Source organism: Xenopus tropicalis, chromosome 4, assembly GCF_000004195.4.
Source record: "Xenopus tropicalis strain Nigerian chromosome 4, UCB_Xtro_10.0, whole genome shotgun sequence".
Lineage (NCBI taxonomy): Eukaryota > Metazoa > Chordata > Amphibia > Anura > Pipidae > Xenopus > Xenopus tropicalis.
The window spans coordinates 11,482,554-11,502,174 of record NC_030680.2 but is presented as its reverse complement, the minus strand read 5'-3'; the positions used below and the strand labels follow the sequence as shown (position 1 = coordinate 11,502,174).

At 43.7% G+C, this 19,621-nt stretch overlaps 1 protein-coding gene across 1 annotated transcript in view; it reads right to left on the bottom strand.

Moving 5' to 3' along the window:
* Window positions 1-19,621, bottom strand: part of c11orf49 (chromosome 11 open reading frame 49) — a 93,021-nt gene that overhangs the window by 49,386 nt on the left and 24,014 nt on the right. The window contains 1 exon segment of the mRNA NM_001079316.1: window positions 11,528-11,633. Coding sequence (NP_001072784.1) covers window positions 11,528-11,633 — 106 coding nt within the window.

The following is a 19,621-nucleotide window of genomic DNA, read 5'->3' as shown; positions in this document are numbered from 1 at the left end:
AGATATAATTACCCCTTATTGGGGCAGAACAGCCCTATTGGGTTTATTTAATGGTTAAATGATTCCCTTTTCTCTGTAATAATAAAACAGTACCTGTACTTGATCCCAACTAAGATATAATTACCCCTTATTGGGGCAGAACAGCCCTATTGGGTTTATTTAATGGTTAAATGATTCCCTTTTCTCTGTAATAATAAAACAGTACCTGTACTTGATCCCAACTAAGATATAATTACCCCTTATTGGGGCAGAACAGCCCTATTGGGTTTATTTAATGGTTAAATGATTCCCTTTTCTCTGTAATAATAAAACAGTACCTGTACTTGATCCCAACTAAGATATAATTACGCCTTATTGGGGGCAGAACAGCCCTATTGGGTTTATTTAATGGTTAAATGATCCCCTTTTCTCTGTAATAATAAAACAGTACCTGTACTTGATCCCAACTAAGATATAATTACCCCTTATTGGATGCAAAACAATCCTACGGGGTTTAATTAATGTTTTATTGATTTTTTAGTAGACTTAGGGGCTGATTTACTAAGACACGAATTCCGACCGAATTGGAAGAATTCCGATTGGAAAACGAACATTTTGCGACTTTTTCGTATTTTTTGCGATTTTTTTGAAATTATCACGACTTTTTCGTTACCAATACGATTTGCGCGAAAAAACACGAGTTTTTCGTAGCCATTCCGAAAGTTGCGATTTTTCCGTAGCGTTAAAACTTGCGTGAAAAGTTGCGCTTTTTTCGTAGCGTTAAAACTTAAAAGGCGCGACGTTTCGCGCAAGTTTTAACACTACGAAAAAATCGCAACTTTTTGCGCAAGTTTTAACGCTACGAAAAAATCGCATCTTTCGGAATGGCTACGAAAAACTCCCGTTTTTTCGCAAAAATCGTATTGGTAACGAAAAAGTTGAGATAATTTTCCGAAAAAATCGCAAAATACCGATCATTGCGAAAAAAACGCAATCGGACGCATTCGGCCCGTTCGTGGGTTAGTAAATGTGCCCCTAAAGGTAGGAGATCCAAATTATGGAAACACCCCTTATCCGGAATACCCTTGGTCCCGAGCATTCTGGATAATGGGTCCTATACCTGTACTTATCTTTCTATTTAAGCCCTCCTATATACATTTACCTATCTCTTTCACTGCCTGGATACTAGGTTAAATTGGGCCTAGCAACCAGATAGCTGCAAAAATTCCACACTGGAGAGCTGCTAATGCTCCATGGAGCGATTTAGCCGCCCGCGATAGATCTAATCCCCCCTAAATGCCTTTCCACCAGCAACAAAGCGAATTGCTAGCGGAAAGGCCTACACATTGCTTCGGTTTTCGCAAAGATTTTTGGACAGAAGATTACCCACAATGCCTGTTGTTGACTGTAATGCCTATGTACAAGTTTTTATGTGAACATTTCATGAAAGGAGAAACGGTCCTTATTCAGCCTCTGCCCAGTGTCTGTGATTTATACCCACGTCGGCGGATGCACTGGAGAATACCAACATGGGCACAACAATAGGGAGGCATTGCTCCCCTTGAGGGGCTCCGGCTTCCAAACCAAAATTTCTTAAAGGGCCCCACACAACACAGAAACCCCCTAATATAACTATCACTGTCATCTGTTCCTTCAAGAAGTAGGAATAAATACCATTTTTATATGCTGAAGTCCAGCTGCAAAACAGTTCTTCTCTTTCTGCATCATTTGAAATCCTGGCAGGGGAGGAGGGACTAAAACACTGATGTTACAAATTGTAACAACTTCTCCACAGCTTACAGACAGCATGCAGGAACTACATCACCCACAATGCATTGCACTGGGATGTTCTTTTCCTTATTGACATCACATGTGCAGCAGGGATTGTGGGATTGGGAGGAGGCAGGCTGAAGGCAGGCTGAGGACAGACGACTACTGTTACATTTTATTGGTCTTAATGTAGTAGAGATAGCAGGGGAACAGGGGGCGGGGCTTAGGGAACTGTTCCAAACCATATTATTACAATAAAAATCATAAAAAGTCTGCATATGTTTTAATTAATGTATATTGCAAAGTTGCTTGAAATTACATTTAGATTTCAAAAAAAAGTTGTTTTAGGTGGAGTTCCCCTTTAAATTCAGTATGAGTGAAATTTACAATCCCAGATGTTTTTGGCAGCTGATTATAAAGGCCAGTTAAGAGGGATATTAGGATTAATGGCTGATACAACTATGTTTTCATGGGCGGCATGGAACAAATGGAGGCTGGAGGGTAGATGCATCAGAAGCTTCATGAGAAGCAAAAAGCCACTGTTGTGTATACAGGCCGAGGCCACCTTAACAGTTTTGTGCTGACATGAAAAATCAGTGGGAAATATACCGATACCCCCCAGGCAATACTGTTCTTGTACATGAATATAGGCCCTAGTGGTATTAGTAATGTGTTGCCTCGAGGGGGAACAATGACCTGTGTATATATGGAGGCCAACTACATCATTGCTACAATGGTTCTACGAAATACAATCTCCACCTGTACAACAGCCAGAGGAAACCAATATCTTGTAGTTAATGACTACTGTTATTAGAGCAACTAGAGAAACTGTGAGTCCTACAGCATTTACAATCTGTCATGGACCTCGTGTCAAACCCACACAGGGCAGGTCCACGGCTGTTTTTGTGACATTATAAGTTGAGGTTGGAAGCCCATAAAGCAGTGGTTCTCAACCTTCCTAATGCCGCAAACCTTTAATACAGTTCCTTATGCTGTGGTGACCCCCAACCATAAAATTATTCCTAAGACCATCGGAAATATGTGTTTTCCGACAGCCTTAGGCGACCCCTGTGAAAGGGTCGTTCGACCGCCAAAGGGGTCCCGACCCACAGGTGGAGAACCGCTACCATAAAGCCTTGTGCTTCTTGTATCTCATGATAATAGTAGTGGCTATATTGGACTGAGAGAGAGAAATACATGGCCTGCTTCGATGCTGATGGCAAGTAGCAACATCTAAGGTTTAGAACCTCCTTCTTCGGCAGGAGTATAAAAAAGTACCAGAAGCTTAAGGCTAATGTCACCAGCGGTGGAGAAAACACTTCCTGACATTGGCCTTGATCTTTGCCCACCAATGGGGGCCAAGGATTAGAACCTCTGTCTTCACTTATTTACCCCAACTTGACAAAAACATAATCCTCAGAAACCTCATAATCAACTGTAAAGTAGGCTACAAGTGATGTACTCGGAAAGGACCCCTTTTTCAGAGAAGCCCAGGTCCCAAACATTCCAGATAATAAATCCTATAACGGTATGTGGATAGGATTTTTGTAACAACCCTCTACAGCAGTGATCCCCAACCAGTGTTTTGGAAGCCCAGAGACACACTTTTACTCCAATCAGAGCCTCCTGCAGGCCAGCAGTCTACATGGGGCTACCAAATAGCCAATCACCCCCAAAGTTTAGCTCAAAAGGGAAAACAGGTTGGGGATCCCTGCTCTACAGCTATGGGATCCATTATCTGGCAATACGTTATCCAGAAAGCTCAGTTAAATGATTCCCTTTTCTCTGCGATAATAAAACAGTACCTGTACTTGATCCCAACTAAGATATAATTAATCCTTATTGGGGCAGAACAGCCCTATTGGGTTTATTTAATGGTTAAATGATTCCCTTTTCTCTGTAATAATAAAACAGTACCTGTACTTGATCCCAACTAAGATATAATTACCCCTTATTGGGGGCAGAACAGCCCTATTGGGTTTATTTCATGGTTAAATGATTCCCTTTTCTCTGTAATAATAAAACAGTACCTGTACTTGATCCCAACTAAGATATAATTACCCCTTATTGGGGCAGAACAGCCCTTTTGGGTTTATTTAATGGTTAAATGATTCCCTTTTCTCTGTAATAATAAAACAGTACCTGTACTTGATCCCAACTAAGATATAATTACCCCTTATTGGGGCAGAACAGCCCTATTGGGTTTATTTCATGGTTAAATGATTCCCTTTTCTCTGTAATAATAAAACAGTACCTGTACTTGATCCCAACTAAGATATAATTACCCCTTATTGGGGGCAGAACAGCCCAATTGGTTTATTTAATGGTTAAATGATTCCCTTTTCTCTGTAATAATAAAACAGTACCTGTACTTGATCCCAACTAAGATATAATTACCCCTTATTGGGGGCAGAACATTCCTATTGGGTTCAATGACTTTTTAGAAGACTTAAGGTTAGAGATTAAAATTATAGAAAGGTCTGGAAAACCCCAGATCCCAAGCGTTCTGGACACAAAGGTCCCATACCCATACTATACTTATGATAACATTGTGGACAATAAACAGCATTAATTCAATATCTGCCCTAAATAGCCTTGAGTATTGGGTTCCAAGAGTATCCAAGATGGTGAATAAGCATTTACCCGAATTTCCCCCTCTCTGGCCTCCAGCATAAGCTCCCGTTCTATCCTTTGGGCCCCAACAGTTCCGGAACCTATGCACTAAACTAAATCCTCTGTTAACTGGCTGAATGAGACCGAGAAAACATGGAGGATTATCGAAGCCTTTGTTATTATTACAAACGGAAAGCAAAGTGCTAATATAATCCTTTTACATTTTTTTTGGGCTGCATTCAAATCTGAAGCATTCATTTTCCTTTGGGACTGTTCCAACTTCAGGGAAGGGGTAGTTAGAGGTTTAGATATTTTTAATTGATTCCTTTGGGCTTAAGCAATGATATCCTTCAAGTCAAACTGTCAACTAACATTACTTATTGGTTAACAGCAGCCAGTTTCTAGCCTCTCTGTTGTGTAAATCAAGTATCAGTCACAAAAACCATTTAGTATATGTCACTTGATATCTTTAAGCGATGCTAGCAGCACGGTGAGGAATCCTGCAACGCCTTTCTAACACGAGCCAAGAGTCTAGCTGCTTCCAAAATCTCTGTTCTTTTCAACTGTATTTAACGGTAGATATTGCTTTTTCTTAGAAATATCCATAGAGCATCACAGGGGGGGGCCCGAGACAGAAGATAGCTTAGGTGCATCACTAACACTGTCAGCAAGGCCAGAGTGCTACCCTTGCCCTAAACATGGTGGTTGCTCCAACGTCCCCATAGCAAGTGGCATCAATGGGTGCCAAAAGAACCACATGCTAACGTCATATTAATGCCGAGCACCCTAAGTAATGCAACCACCCTAACTACTATATTAGAAGGCATCCTCCTGGTCTCCATGTTGCCTACCACTGCTTGGACTGCTGGGATTGTACTTTGTCAACACGTGCTATGTCCACACTGAGCATTTGCAATGGAAATCTGGGACATATGGTGGGCATTCATGGGCAGATTTAAGTCCTTCAGAATAACTTGGCAGCTTATCAACCCGTGTATGGGGCCCCCTGCATGACCTACCCAACTGATATCTGCCTGAAAATCAGTCAGATGGATTGAGGACAGCATCGGCTCATCCATGCGGTCATCGCTCCGACAGCTTGTTTTCCCATCGTTGTAATTATATCACCTAGCGTAGGTGGGCATATCGAGGGAAAGATCCACTCTTTGGCAACCTTACCAAATGAGCACATCTTATAGTATATGGGCAGCTTTAGTGTGCAGGCTCTGATCATCTATCAAGGCACTTGGGCAGGAGAGGGAATGAAAGAAGCCACATCTACATCTTGCCCCTTTACCCACGGAGCAGTGGAGTTGCCCGTGATAGATCTCTGCCATTGCGGGCGACAAAGCGCTCCAAAAAGACTTTCCACCAGCAGCGATAGGAGTCACTGGTGGAAAGCCCTTTGCATCGCTTCGGTAATTCGAAGTTGCACAAAGTTTCCTCCTGCAGGCAACTTTGCACAACTTCGGAAACAGAAACGATGCGAAGCCTTTTGGGAGCGCTTTGCCGCCCACAATGGCAGAGATCTATCACGGGCGACTCAACCGCTCCGTGGGTTCTTACCCTAACTTGAAGAACTGCATGTCTCATCGTATCCAGATACCTACAGGGGAGTGTGGGGCGTTTAGTAAGGCTTTCCTTTACTTTTAAGGCTGATGGCCCAAGGAGCGAGTTAGTTGCCCACGATAGATCTCTGCTACCTCAGGCGACTAACCACAATTTCTCTACACCGGCAACAATAGGAGTCTCCAGTGGAAAGGCCTATGCATTGCTTCGGCTTTCCTAGGTCAGGAGGAGGAAACTTTGCACGACTTCGAAAGTGGTGCCAGCCACTTGTAGAACAAGCCATCTACCCAACTGTGGACACAATGTAGCCGGGCTTACCAAACATGTAGCTTAGGCCGGTAAAAGACCCTCTGCTCTCCATACGCCAACACTCACTCACACAAGAACTCTACTGTAGATACACAAACCCTCTTTTGTAGTGTTTTAAAGTGAGTCAAAGGGGCTCCTGGGGGAGGGAGCCCTTTCATGATGCCATTTACATAGAATACAGAAGAACTAAACACTCAAGGGAAATTAAAATGCAGAATTAAAAATGAACTTCGGTACACGCTGAAACAAAACAGGGGATGTTCTTTCCTTTTAACTTCCTTTCATAAATCAAGAAGGTAAAGGGCAAGCTGGAAGGATGAACCTATTGAATATTTGCTTTTGGCAGAAAAGGCTTCGGAGGCTTTTGTCGATCTGTTTCACGGTGAGCTAGGAGCTGACAGGCTTGATGGGTTGTTGTACTCCGGTTGTATCCAAATCCCTCGACCACTTTGTGGTAGGAGTTCATAGGTTAATAGGTCATTCCAGGTTCAGTATTTTAAGAAGGCTGACAGCTTCCATTAAGGCACATTTCAGTGATCTATAAAGGAAATGTGATTCCGCACACAGCCAAGCCGAACAGCTACATTAATAGCTTCAGTAAGAGATGTGGCACCTGTAAGCTCCACGGATATCCAGCCTACAATGGGAGGCTTGGGTGGGCTACAGGCATCGCTTTATTTATCGCATAATAAAAAATGTTCTTCTAAAGGAAGTGTCAGCCTCATTAACTTCCCAATTATTAACTAGCTTTAATATAGGCCAAGGGTGGAAAACCGAAATTGGCTCCTGAAAAAACCTCCGCGCTGAATTCCTGTTATGACCTGCCGAGAAAGGAACCCCTGAGAGGCAGTGGAGGATAATGAGAGAAGAAAGGCATCAGCGGGAGTGACGGCTGACAGACTCGGCGGAGGTCCTTTCCAAAAGGCAATGGCAATAATATTCAATATATATGTGTGTGAGTGAAAAAGGAAAGATTTCACTGAAGGGGTCTATTCATGTTAGGTTTTACAGCTGACTAACTATTGGGCTAGATTAGACCAAGAAGCCCTAGAGATGACTGAGGGTGCCCGGTATGGGTTCTGACTGCCCTTGGGTTATTATTATGGGTTGAGAGAGGATAAAACAGAAAGAAACCAATTACAAACAATGGAATCAAGATAAATGAGGGATCCAGAAAGTTCTAGTTACATCATTGCCTATACCAGAGGTTTTCAGACTCTTCTCCACTTCAAGAATCCCTTTGGGCATTTAGTCAGGGCCCCTCTTGGCTCATAATAAGTTGTATTAAACCATCGCTGGTTCATCCATTCAGTCATAAGTGTTCATCCCCATCTCAAGGTGGGTTTCCAGAAATATCTTGGTTAGAAAATAGGTAGATCCCCAAATCTCACCCTAAATGACCTTCAGGTTGGACCACCCAGCCTCTACCCCAGAAGGCCAGCCCCACCATTATGGAACCACTGATCTATAGATAGCTAATTTTTGTTTCAATGTGGACATTGAACAAGATAGTATCAGAATGGAGTAGCCAAATGATAAAAATGATGGTTGTAAACCAGGAAGAGCCAACTTGTTAAGCTATAGCATGCAGGTTGCCACCAAAAGCCAAGAGGTCAGCTGGACTGAGGGAACTGACTTAAGACCCACAGTACCACAACATCTTAATGTGCCCATACACCTTAAGATCCGCTCGCTTGGCGATATTGGGTGGGCGATATATTGAGAATCCAGGCTAATTCGATCGTTTGACCCTGGGGCCAAACGATGGAATTATTACGGCAGGTATAGGCAAAGTCGGTCCGGGGACCGCATCAACGAGCTGATGCGGTCCCCGATCCGACTAGATTTTTTAACCTCTTTAAAGAGATTTGCCCGATTTCAGGCCAGATATCAGTCGGGCAGGCCCATTGTTAGTGCCCCTACACGGGCCAATTAGCTGCTGAATCGGTCTAAGGGACCCATATCGGCAGCTAGAATCGGCCCATGTATGGGGACCTTTACTCTTGGCAAACTATAGTACTTGCAATAAAATGCAAAGTGTGTGGCCATCATGAAGGCATACCAAGACCCTACAATACTCATACTACACATGCACTATTACAGTGCAATGCATTGTGGGTTATGTAGTTCCAGCATGCTGCCTGTTAGCTCTGGAAAAGTTTTTGCAACATCAATGTTTTAGTCCCTCCTCCCCTGCCTGGATTTCAAACGATGCAGAAAGAGAAGAACTGTTTTGCAGCTGAATTTCAGCATATAAAATGGTATTTATTCCTACTTTTTGAAGAAACAGATTACAGTGACAGGTATATTAGGGGTTTCTGTGCTGAACTGTATGGGGCTCTTATAGAAAAACGGATTTCCCCTGTAGACTGTAAGCTCCTGTGGGGCAGGGACAGAAGAGAATCTCCATACCCTCCAGACAAAGCCCAGTGCACACGTATATACACATATAAAGGTGTGTTTGTATAAAGGCATGCCAGCTCAGTTATTATGCGCTATATTACCAAGCAATCAGCTGGTACTATTTTGGGTATCTAATTATCTGCATTCTCCACCTCTCCAGAACAAATAGATGTAAGGAAACTGCGGAGGGTTAAAGAAAGAAGGAGATTGTTTAAAGAGAAAGGGATTCTGGCTCTGAATGCAACTCTCTGGCAAACCCTACGCAGCATCAATGCCTTGGACCTGCCCAAAATTCTGAAAGGCGCTGAGAATTCAATTGCTTCCCAGGTTCAGGAGCAGAGCAGAACAAAGAGGCTTTTTCTTCCCCTTGGCGTAACGTGTAAACTACAGATCCTTAAATGTTTCCAGTGCCCTCAAGGTGAATTCACGTAAGCGCCAACATCAAACAAGTGACCTGGAATCCTGCCGTCACGGAGAGACGTGCGCTGGGGAAAGGGGGGTTCAGGCCCTTAGGGGGGTACAGAAGCTTAGTAAGGATTTGGGGCATAGAAATCAGGAAATAAATATCATCGGAAAGGCTAATTAACTAGCGGCCGTGGGGTATCAGGAGGGGAAAACTAGTAGGATGGGGCAGAAGCCTGGCAGGGAAAGACAGGGGAAGGGGGGGAACATAGAAAATAGTAAGAGTCTATCATGGAACAATTAGAAACTCTAAAGGGGGTGGTTTACCTTTACGTTAACTTTTAGTATTCTATAGAATGCCCTATCCCTAGCAACTTTGCAATTGGTCTTCATTATTTATTTGTTTTTTATTTTAAAATTATTTGCTTTCCTCTTCAGATATTTTCTAGCTTTCAGATGGGGGTCACTGACCCCGACAGCCAAAAACTATAGGTCTGTGAGGCTACAATTGTACTGTTATTTATACTTATCTTTCTAGGCAGCCCCTCTCCCCTATTGATTTTTCTGTCTCTTGTTCAAACCACTGCCTGGTTGCTAAGGTAAATAAGACCATAGCAACCAGATAGCTGCTGAAATACCATACTGGAAAGTTGCTGAACCAAATGCTGAATAACTAAAAAAAAACATGAGAAATAAAAAATGAAGACTAGTTGCAAATTGTCTATAGCATACTAAATGTTAATATAAAGGTGAACTAGCCCTTTCGGAAGTTTCCAATGAGATAATAAGCACATTGAATACAAAATAGTAAAGCCAATTAGTGCAGTAACGCTGGAACAGCATTTCCCCCTCCACCAATCACTTCCCTGACACCACTGTTAGATGGGGGTGTTTGGGGGTGTAGGAACAGGGATCACAGGACCTTAGGCCTGGATGGGTCCTGAGTTCTTATTGGCTTCCTATGCTTACAGGAACAAATGCAGTCACTGTGTATGCACCCCTAGTTATGCAATTCAAACCAATCATTGTCAGCTCCAGGTAGCAGCTACTAATCCCCCTGCACCACAGTAAAGGTAAAGGTTATAGTATTAAAAAGTAAGACAGATTTTTATTTCCTTTGGAATAATACAATTCTTGGCACCACAGGGGGTCTGTCCCAGATGCAACTCAACAGGTTAATCCAATCTATAGGGATGCGCTGAATCCAGGATTTGGTTGGAGATTTAACCCAGATTCGGCTTTTTTTCTGCAGGATTCGCCTGTATCCATGGCTCTGGCCAGATCCAATCGGAATCCTTAAACATGTGACTTTTTGTCACATAAACACTGAAGTTGAGCATTTTTCGCCACCCCTTTCTTTTTAATCTTTGCCTATCTATCTATCTATCTATCCTTCCTATCTATATCTCTCTCTCTATCATCTATCTATCTATCTATCTATCTATCTATCTATCTATCTATCTATCTATCTATCATCTCTCTCTCTATCTATTCCGTCTATCTCTCTATCTAATATTTCTATCTAATATATCTATCTATCTATCTAGTCTATCTCTCTATCTAATACAGGTATCGGACCCCTTATCCGGAAACCCGTTATCCAGAAAGCTCCGAATTACGGAATGCCCGTCTCCCATAGACTCCATTTTAATCAAATAATTCAGAATTTTAAAACTGATTTCCTTTTTCTATGTAGAAATAAAACAGAACCTTGTAATTGAATCCAACTAAGATATAATTAATCCTTATTGGATGCAAAACAATCCTATTGGGTTTAATTAATGTTTTATTGATTTGTTAGTAGACTTAAGGTACTGAGATCCAAATTACGGAAAAACCCCTTATCCGGAATACCCTTGGTCCCGAGCATTCTGGATAATGGGTCCTATACCTGTATATCTATATCTATCATCTCTCTCTCTATATTATCTATCAATCAATCTATCTATCTATCATCTATCTATCTATGTATCTGCCAATCTATCTACTGATCTATCTATCTATCTATCTATCTATTTATTCTGTCTATCTCGCTATCTAATATATCTATCTATCTGTATATCTATCTATATCTATCTATTTTTGTGTTGTGGGTTTTGTCCCCGAGGAAGAGCACAGATTGTGCTCGAAACGTTGGAATTTTTTCAATAAAACCACTTTTTCTTTTGTATCAAGTCCCTATGTGTGCGGCACTCTGTCTATTATATCTATCTATCTGTATATCTATCTATATCTATTTATCTGTATCTATCTATTTATCTGTATCTATCTATCTATCTATCTATCTATCTATCTATCTATATCTATCTATCTGTATCTGTATATCTATCTATATCTATCTGTATATTTATCTATATCTATCTATCTATCTATCTATCTATCTATCTATCTATCTATCTATCTCTCCTTACTACTGAATCCCATATAGTGCCTTTAGGCTAAAGGGGCAGTTCTCCCATGACTAAACCAAGTAAATACTCACTATTGGGCAAAGAACTTGGCGGTGCTGCCCTGGGGCTCGACCTCGTCCTTGTTCTCCAGCAGCTGAGCGAGTGCATCCTCTAGGTACACCTGGACGTGCCTCTGTGCTGTGGGAAAGAGGGGAAATCATTATCCGATGCACGGAAATCCCCTGTGATTCTCCCTATGGGAGTGCAGCATCTCAGGGAGAGGATAAGGTTTCTTGTTCTGGCCCCAGTTCCATATGAATAGGGAAAGATGCCATTCCCAATCAGTCGGGGGCCGCGTGACTACAAACATACACCTGCTCCTTGGGTTCCCTATACACGGGGGCTTTGGCCGGCGGCCAGAAATCTGATGAAAAACGCATGGTGGCCAAATATGGTTTCTATCTGGTTCTGTGTTCTCTCAGTGCGCTCTGTGTTTCTTATCCCAGACTGTCATTCCATACGGAAAGGTTCCTTCTATTAGAACTTTCTATGTGTCTAATGGAAAAGGGAAATTCCCTATATAAATTTCAAATTTTTTTGTATTCAAAGCAGTGCCTCTCTGTCCCTTCCTCAATACATTATATATATTTATGGACCTGTTATCCAGAACGCCCGGGCCCCGGGGTTTTCTGGATAAGGGATCTTTCTGTAATTTGGATCGTTATACCTTGGGAGTCTACTAAAAATGATTTTAACATTGAATAAACCCAATGGGATTGTTTTGCCAGCAATATGGATTAATTGTCACTTAATTGGGATCAAGTACAGGTACTGTTTTATTATTACAGAGAAAAGGGAATCATTTAACCATTAAATAAACCCAATAGGGCTGTTCTGCCCCAATAAGGGGTAATTATATCTTAGTTGGGATCAAGTACAGGTACTGTTTTATTATTACAGAGAAAAGGGAATCATTTAACCATTAAATAAACCCAATAGGGCTGTTCTGCCCCCAATAAGGGGTAATTATATCTTAGTTGGGATCAAGTACAGGTACTGTTTTATTATTACAGAGAAAAGGGAATCATTTAACCATTAAATAAACCCAATAGGGCTGTTCTGCCCCAATAAGGGGTAATTATATCTTAGTTGGGATCAAGTACAAGGCAGTGGTTTATTATTACAGAAGAAAAAGGAAATCATTGTTGACATTATTGGATTAAAATGGAGTGTATGGGAGATGGCCTTCCCGTAATTCTGAACGTTCTGGATAACAGGTTTCCAAATAACAGATCCCATACATCCTATATTAGATGCCCCTTGCACACATGGCCATGCCCCTGATCGTCACTGGCCACTCCCTAATTACACTAAACTCCACCAGACCTGCCCACTTCCATTTAAGACCCCCCTTTCACAAAGTTTTCAGCCACAAGGCGCTCCGACTGAAGCACCCCCTTAATGGCGGCCCTGTACATGTAGCTCCACCTAAATAAATATGTAGACCCCATTGTGTGCACCATTCAGTAATGCGATGCTCACAGCCCCCCCCCCCAAAAGATCAGTGTGTCCCCATTCCTCCTCCCACTTCTGCCTGCCCCGCCCCCAAACTCCTCTGGGGACAGGTTTGTGAGGTCCCAATGGGCTGCATTGCTTCAGTGGGAACAGGGGCAGCAGAAGATGTTATTGGTTGGTGGGGCTAGGAGAGGGAGGTCCTGCGGAAATTTTTGGACACGCCCATTCTTGTGGCCAAAGACAGCCCCCCTGAAAGCCCCTATGTGCTGTCCCTCTCCTGCCCGAGCCGCCGTCCCTCCGCCTCCATTTAGCCACAACTTCCAAACTGGGGAGTTCTGGGGCGGCCCACAATATGCTAATTTATACTAATTAGGACTTGGATTCGGTTTGGCCGGGAGCGTGGATTTGGGTGAAACAGAATACTTCAAAACAAGGCTGGCCAAACCGAATCCGGGATTCGATGCATCCCTAATTTATTGGGCTGGAGGGGGCTGTTTGTTTGGGCCTCTGTGTCCTAGAAATTCCAGGACCCAGTCCAGACCTGCACAGGGGGGGTCCTGACTAGGGATGCCCCGAATCCAGGATTCAGTTCAGTATTTGGCCTTTTTTGGCAGGGTTCGTTTTCGGCCAAATCCACGGCTCGAGAAAGTTGCTGGGGGGGGGGCTGGAGGAAGCCGCTGTTGGCGGGGAGCTCGAGGAAGTTGCTGGGGGGGCTGGAGGCAGTCGCTGGTGGGGAGGGAGCTGAAGGAAGTCGCTGGTGGGGGGGCTGGAGGATGCTGGGGGAGCTGTGCAGATGTTGGGAGGGAGCTGGGGCAAATATCAAGAGGGGGGAACCGCAGGAAGTCACTGGGGGGAGTTGGAGGATGCTGGTGGGAGCAGGGGGGAAGCCGGAGGATGCTTGGGCGGGTGGGAGTTGGAGGATAGTGGGAAGCACGCTGGGGGGGAGCTGGAGGATGCTGAGGGGGAGCTGGATTATGCTGAGGGGGAGGAGCTGTAGGACAAGGGAGGGGGTTAACTGGAGGATGCTGGGGAGATGCTGGCTACCACTGTTTTAGGGGGCCCTGGCTACCAATGTCTGTGTGTCCTTTTTACTGATGGGAGGGGCCATTGGGGGGCAGGACGTGGGTGGAGGGGGGCCCAGAAAATTTTTCTTGTGATGGGCCCCATGATTTCTGATGGCGGCCCTGGGCGAACCAAATCTGAATCCTAATTAGCATAAATTAGCATACTCCAATTATAATTTGGGTTAAATGTTAGGGGGGAAATTTCCCTTTTTTTTAACCCTTCCCAATCCTAATTAGCATATGCTAATTAGGATTCGGTTGGGTATTCGGCCAAATCCGTCGGGGGGGGGGGGGGGTTCGTCTGAACCCAAAAAACTGGCTTTGGTGCATCCCTAGACATATTATAATTACAATTATATTATATCCTTAAGAATTATACATATCTGTACAGTTCGGTTTCCAGGGAAAAGATTTGCTTGTTTGCCGGGGACTGATAACTGGATGGACCTTGCCACCCTTACCAGCCGACGAGGAAGGTCCATATGGCGACTCTATGGGAAATATTACCCAGAACCCCCGGCTGTAGGAGTTTATTGCAAAAAAAGAAAATAAAAATGAACTTCTGAAGGAAGGAGTGTTGGGTTCCTAAGCGGACAAGATACCTATAGCAACGGGGAGGCAGTAATGATGGCGAGGGTGGATATTACACAAGGAATGCAAGTGATTTGTGAGCCCCTCTCTTTCCCAACAGTGAGATTTATATCCCAGGGCCCCGGCGGGATACACTCAGCTGTGACCTTCTCCTGAAACCCAATCCTCTGGCTGCAAATAGCTCCATACTCTATGCAGCTGGGGAAGCAATGCCTCGGGGCCCCATTCTCTCCTTCCTCTCACTTCCCCTTCAATCAGGCTCTTTGCTTCATTCATATTAACTTCACAGACGCACCGGCCAATTAGCTAACGGACTGTTTTAACGGAAATTATTCGCATACTCTAATAATAAGGAGGGGCTTGCCCATTCATTGGCTTCTCCCCGATGGTTTCATGGTGTGCGCAGAGCAATCGCTCGTATCCAACAGAGAATTACAATTTTTTTCATTATACAAAATTTTTTTTTTCTCAGGTTGACTTCCCCTTTAAGATTCTCTTGCCTAGGGACAGCAGTATAACTACAAACATCCATATGAATAAGGGCAAATATATGCGCTATAGCTCGTAATGGACTGAGCAAGGGAACAAATATGGCTGCTCCCACTATATCCCAATATTACTGCAAAGAATATAGCAGCTATTCATATAGGTATGGGATCTGTTATCCGGAAACTGGTTATCCGAAGAGTTCTGAATTAGACTCCATTATAAGCACATAATTCTAACTTTTTTCCTCTGTAATAATAAAACAGTACCTGATCCCAACTAAGATATAATTACCCCTTATTGGGGCAGAACAGCCCTATTGGGTTTATTTAATGGTTAAATGATTCCCTTTTCTCTGTAATAATAAAACAGTACCTGTACTTGATCCCAACTAAGATATAATTACCCCTTATTGGGGCAGAACAGCCCTATTGGGTTTATTTAATGGTTAAATGATTCCCTTTTCTCTGTAATAATAAAACAGTACCTGTACTTGATCCCAACTAAGATATAATTACCCCTTATTGGGGCAGAACAGCCCTATTGGGTTTATTTAATGGTTAAATGATTCCCTTTTCTCTGTAATAATAAAACAGTACCTGTACTTGATCCCAACTAAGATATAATTACCCCTTATTGGGGGCAGAACAGCCCTATTGGGTTTATTTAATGGTTAAATGATTCCCTTTTCTCTGTAATAATAAAACAGTACCTGTACTTGATCCCAACTAAGATATAATTACCCCTTATTGGGGGCAGAACAGCCCTATTGGGTTTATTTAATGGTTAAATGATTCCCTTTTCTCTGTAATAATAAAACAGTACCTGTACTTGATCCCAACTAAGATATTATTACCCCTTATTGGGGGCAGAACAGCCCTATTGGGTTTATTTCATGGTTAAATGATTCCCTTTTCTCTGTAATAATAAAACAGTACCTGTACTTGATCCCAACTAAGATATAATTACCCCTTATTGGGGGCAGAACAGCCCTATTGGGTTTATTTAATGGTTAAATGATTCCCTTTTCTCTGTAATAATAAAACAGTACCTGTACTTGATCCCAACTAAGATATAATTACCCCTTATTGGGGGCAGAACAGCCCTATTGGGTTTATTTAATGGTTAAATGATTCCCTTTTCTCTGTAATAATAAAACAGTACCTGTACTTGATCCCAACTAAGATATAATTACCCCTTATTGGGGGCAGAACAGCCCTATTGGGTTTATTTCATGGTTAAATGATTCCCTTTTCTCTGTAATAATAAAACAGTACCTGTACTTGATCCCAACTAAGATATAATTACCCCTTATTGGGGCAGAACAGTGCTATTGGGTTTATGTAATGGTTAAATGATTCCCTTTTCCCTGTAATAATAAAACAGTACCTTGTATTTAATCCTAAGACATAATGAATCCTTTCTAGAGGAAAACAATCCTATTGGGTTTATATAATGTTTACATACGTTTTTAGCAGACAAGGTATGGAGATCCAAATTATCCGGAAAACTATTAATAGCTAGAATTAAATGGATCTATTATTGCCCAAAACAGAAGGTACAGGTATTTCCAGAATGCCCAGGACCAGGGATTTTCCGGGTGAGGGATCTTTCCATAAACTGGATCACCATACGTTAAGTCAACATTAAATAAACCTAACCGGATTAATTTGCCTCCAAAAAGAATTAATCATATCCCAGTTAGGGTCACATACAAGGTACTGTTTTATTATTACAGAGAAAAGGGAATCATTTAACCATTAAATAAACCCAATAGGGCTGTTCTGCCCCAATAAGGGGTAATTATATCTTAGTTGGGATCAAGTACAGGTACTGTTTTATTATTACAGAGAAAAGGGAATCATTTAACCATTAAATAAACCCAATAGGGCTGTTCTGCCCCCAATAAGGGGTAATTATATCTTAGTTGGGATCAAGTACAGGTACTGTTTTATTATTACAGAGAAAAGGGAATCATTTAACCATTAAATAAACCCAATAGGGCTGTTCTGCCCCAATAAGGGGTAATTATATCTTAGTTGGGATCAAGTACAGGTACTGTTTTATTATTACTGAGAAAAAGAAAATCATTTGTAGAAAGTTGAATTATTTGTTTCAAATAGTCTCTATTGAAGAAGGCCTTCCCCTAATTCAGAGCTTTCTGGATAACAGGTTTGCGGGATACATAAGAATACTATATAGCCTATCTTCTGTTTGTTGTTATGGAAAGCTGACATTCTGTGCCTTCTCATAACAGGATACATAGAAAGATATATTTTCCCTGTTATTTATTCTATTGTGAGAATATATAGATTATGCCTTTAGAACTGAGGGCTTTAGTGTATAAATCAGGATGGTTCAGTCCAGTTCTCACAATTAATAACCCGGAGAGCCGGTAGTAACGCTGGCAACGTCCTTTGAAGGCGGCAGAAACTCTGATTTATGCGCAGGGAAACGTGTTTTTCCCCTTTAGTACAAATAGGCCACGGACACAGCCACATCCATAAATCCTTTCTTCTAACAACGTTATATGAAATATAAATGTTTAAACACCCCGACGTGGCCTTATATAATTTGTTTAAAGCGTGGCATATCTTTGGTAAAGGGGGGGGAGGTGCTAGGTATTTTTGGGTTTTAAGTGTGACCAACTGCACAGCTGCCGACCCACACAGGATCCTATGGAATGACATGGGGTTTGCACGCTCGCAAAGCAACATCAGATATAAAGCATCTACTGAAATGATCCAATGAATGATCTGTTCACTTTCAACGTAACTTTTAATATAATGCAACCCTTTAAAGGGATATGTTGGACACAGGGTTGGACTGGGCCGCCGGGACAAAACCCGCTGGGCCCCAGCAGCCCAGACCCGATCCCCGCAGGGCATTATACTGAGCCGTAGGTCTCTAAGCCCAGACCCGATCCCCGCAGGGGGTTATACTGAGCCGTAGGTCTCTAAGCCCAAACCCGATCCCCGCAGGGCATTATACTGAGCCGTAGGTCTCTAAGCCCAGACCCGATCCCCGCAGGGCATTATACTGAGCCGTAGGTCTCTAAGCCCAAACCCGATCCCCGCAGGGCATTATACTGAGCCGTAGGTCTCTAAGCCCAAACCCGATCCCCGCAGGGAATTATACTGAGCAGTAGATCTCTTAAGCCCATACCCGATCCCCGCAGGGCATTATACTCTGCCGTAGGTCTCTAAGCCCAGACCCGATCCCCGCAGGGCATTATACTGAGCCGTAGGTCTCTAAGCCCAGACCCGATCCCCGCAGGGAATTATACTGAGCCGTAGGTCTCTAAGCCCAGACCCGATCCCCGCAGGGCATTATACTGAGCCGTAGGTCTCTAAGCCCAGACCCGATCCCCGCAGGGCATTATACTGAGCCGTAGGTCTCTAAGCCCAAACCCGATCCCCGCAGGGCATTATACTGAGCCGTAGGTCTCTAAGCCCAGACCCGATCCCCGCAGGGCATTATACTGAGCCGTAGGTCTCTAAGCCCAAACCCGATCCCCGCAGGGCATTATACTGAGCCGTAGGTCTCTAAGCCCAAACCCGATCCCCGCAGGGCATTATACTGAGCCGTAGGTCTCTAAGCCCAGACCCGATCCCCGCAGGGCATTATACTGAGCCGTAGGTCTCTAAGCCCAGACCCGATCCCCGCAGGGCATTATACTGAGCCGTAGGTCTCTAAGCCCAGACCCGATCCCCGCAGGGCATTATACTGAGCCGTAGGTCTCTTAAGCCCAGACCCGATCCCCGCAGGGCATTATACTGAGCCGTAGATCTCTTAAGCCCACACCCGATCCCCGCAGGGAATTATACTGAGCCGTAGGTCTCTAAGCCCAGACCCGATCCCCGCAGGGCATTATACTGAGCCGTAGGTCTCTAAGCCCAGACCCGATCCCCGCAGGGAATTATACTGAGCCGTAGGTCTCTAAGCCCAGACCCGATCCCCGCAGGGCATTATACTGAGCCGTAGGTCTCTAAGCCCAGACCCTATCCCCGCAGGGCATTATACTGAGCCGTAGGTCTCTAAGCCCAGACCCGATCCCCGCAGGGCATTATACTGAGCCGTAGGTCTCTTAAGCCCAGACCCGATCCCCGCAGGGCATTATACTGAGCCGTAGATCTCTTAAGCCCAGACCCGATCCCCGCAGGGCATTATACTGAGCCGTAGGTCTCTAAGCCCAAACCCGATCCCCGCAGGGAATTATACTGAGCCGTAGATCTCTTAAGCCCAGACCCGATCCGCACAGGGCATTATACTGAGCCGCAGGTCTCTAAGCCCAGACCCGATCCCCGCAGGGCATTATACTGAGCCGTAGGTCTCTAAGCCCAGACCCGATCCCCGCAGGGAATTATACTGAGCCGTAGGTCTCTAAGCCCAGACCCGATCCCAGCAGGGCATTATACTGAGCCGTAGATCTCTAAGCCCAGACCCGATCCCCGCAGGGCATTATACTGAGCCGTAGGTCTCTAAGCCCAGACCCGATCCCCGCAGGGAATTATACTGAGCCGTAGATCT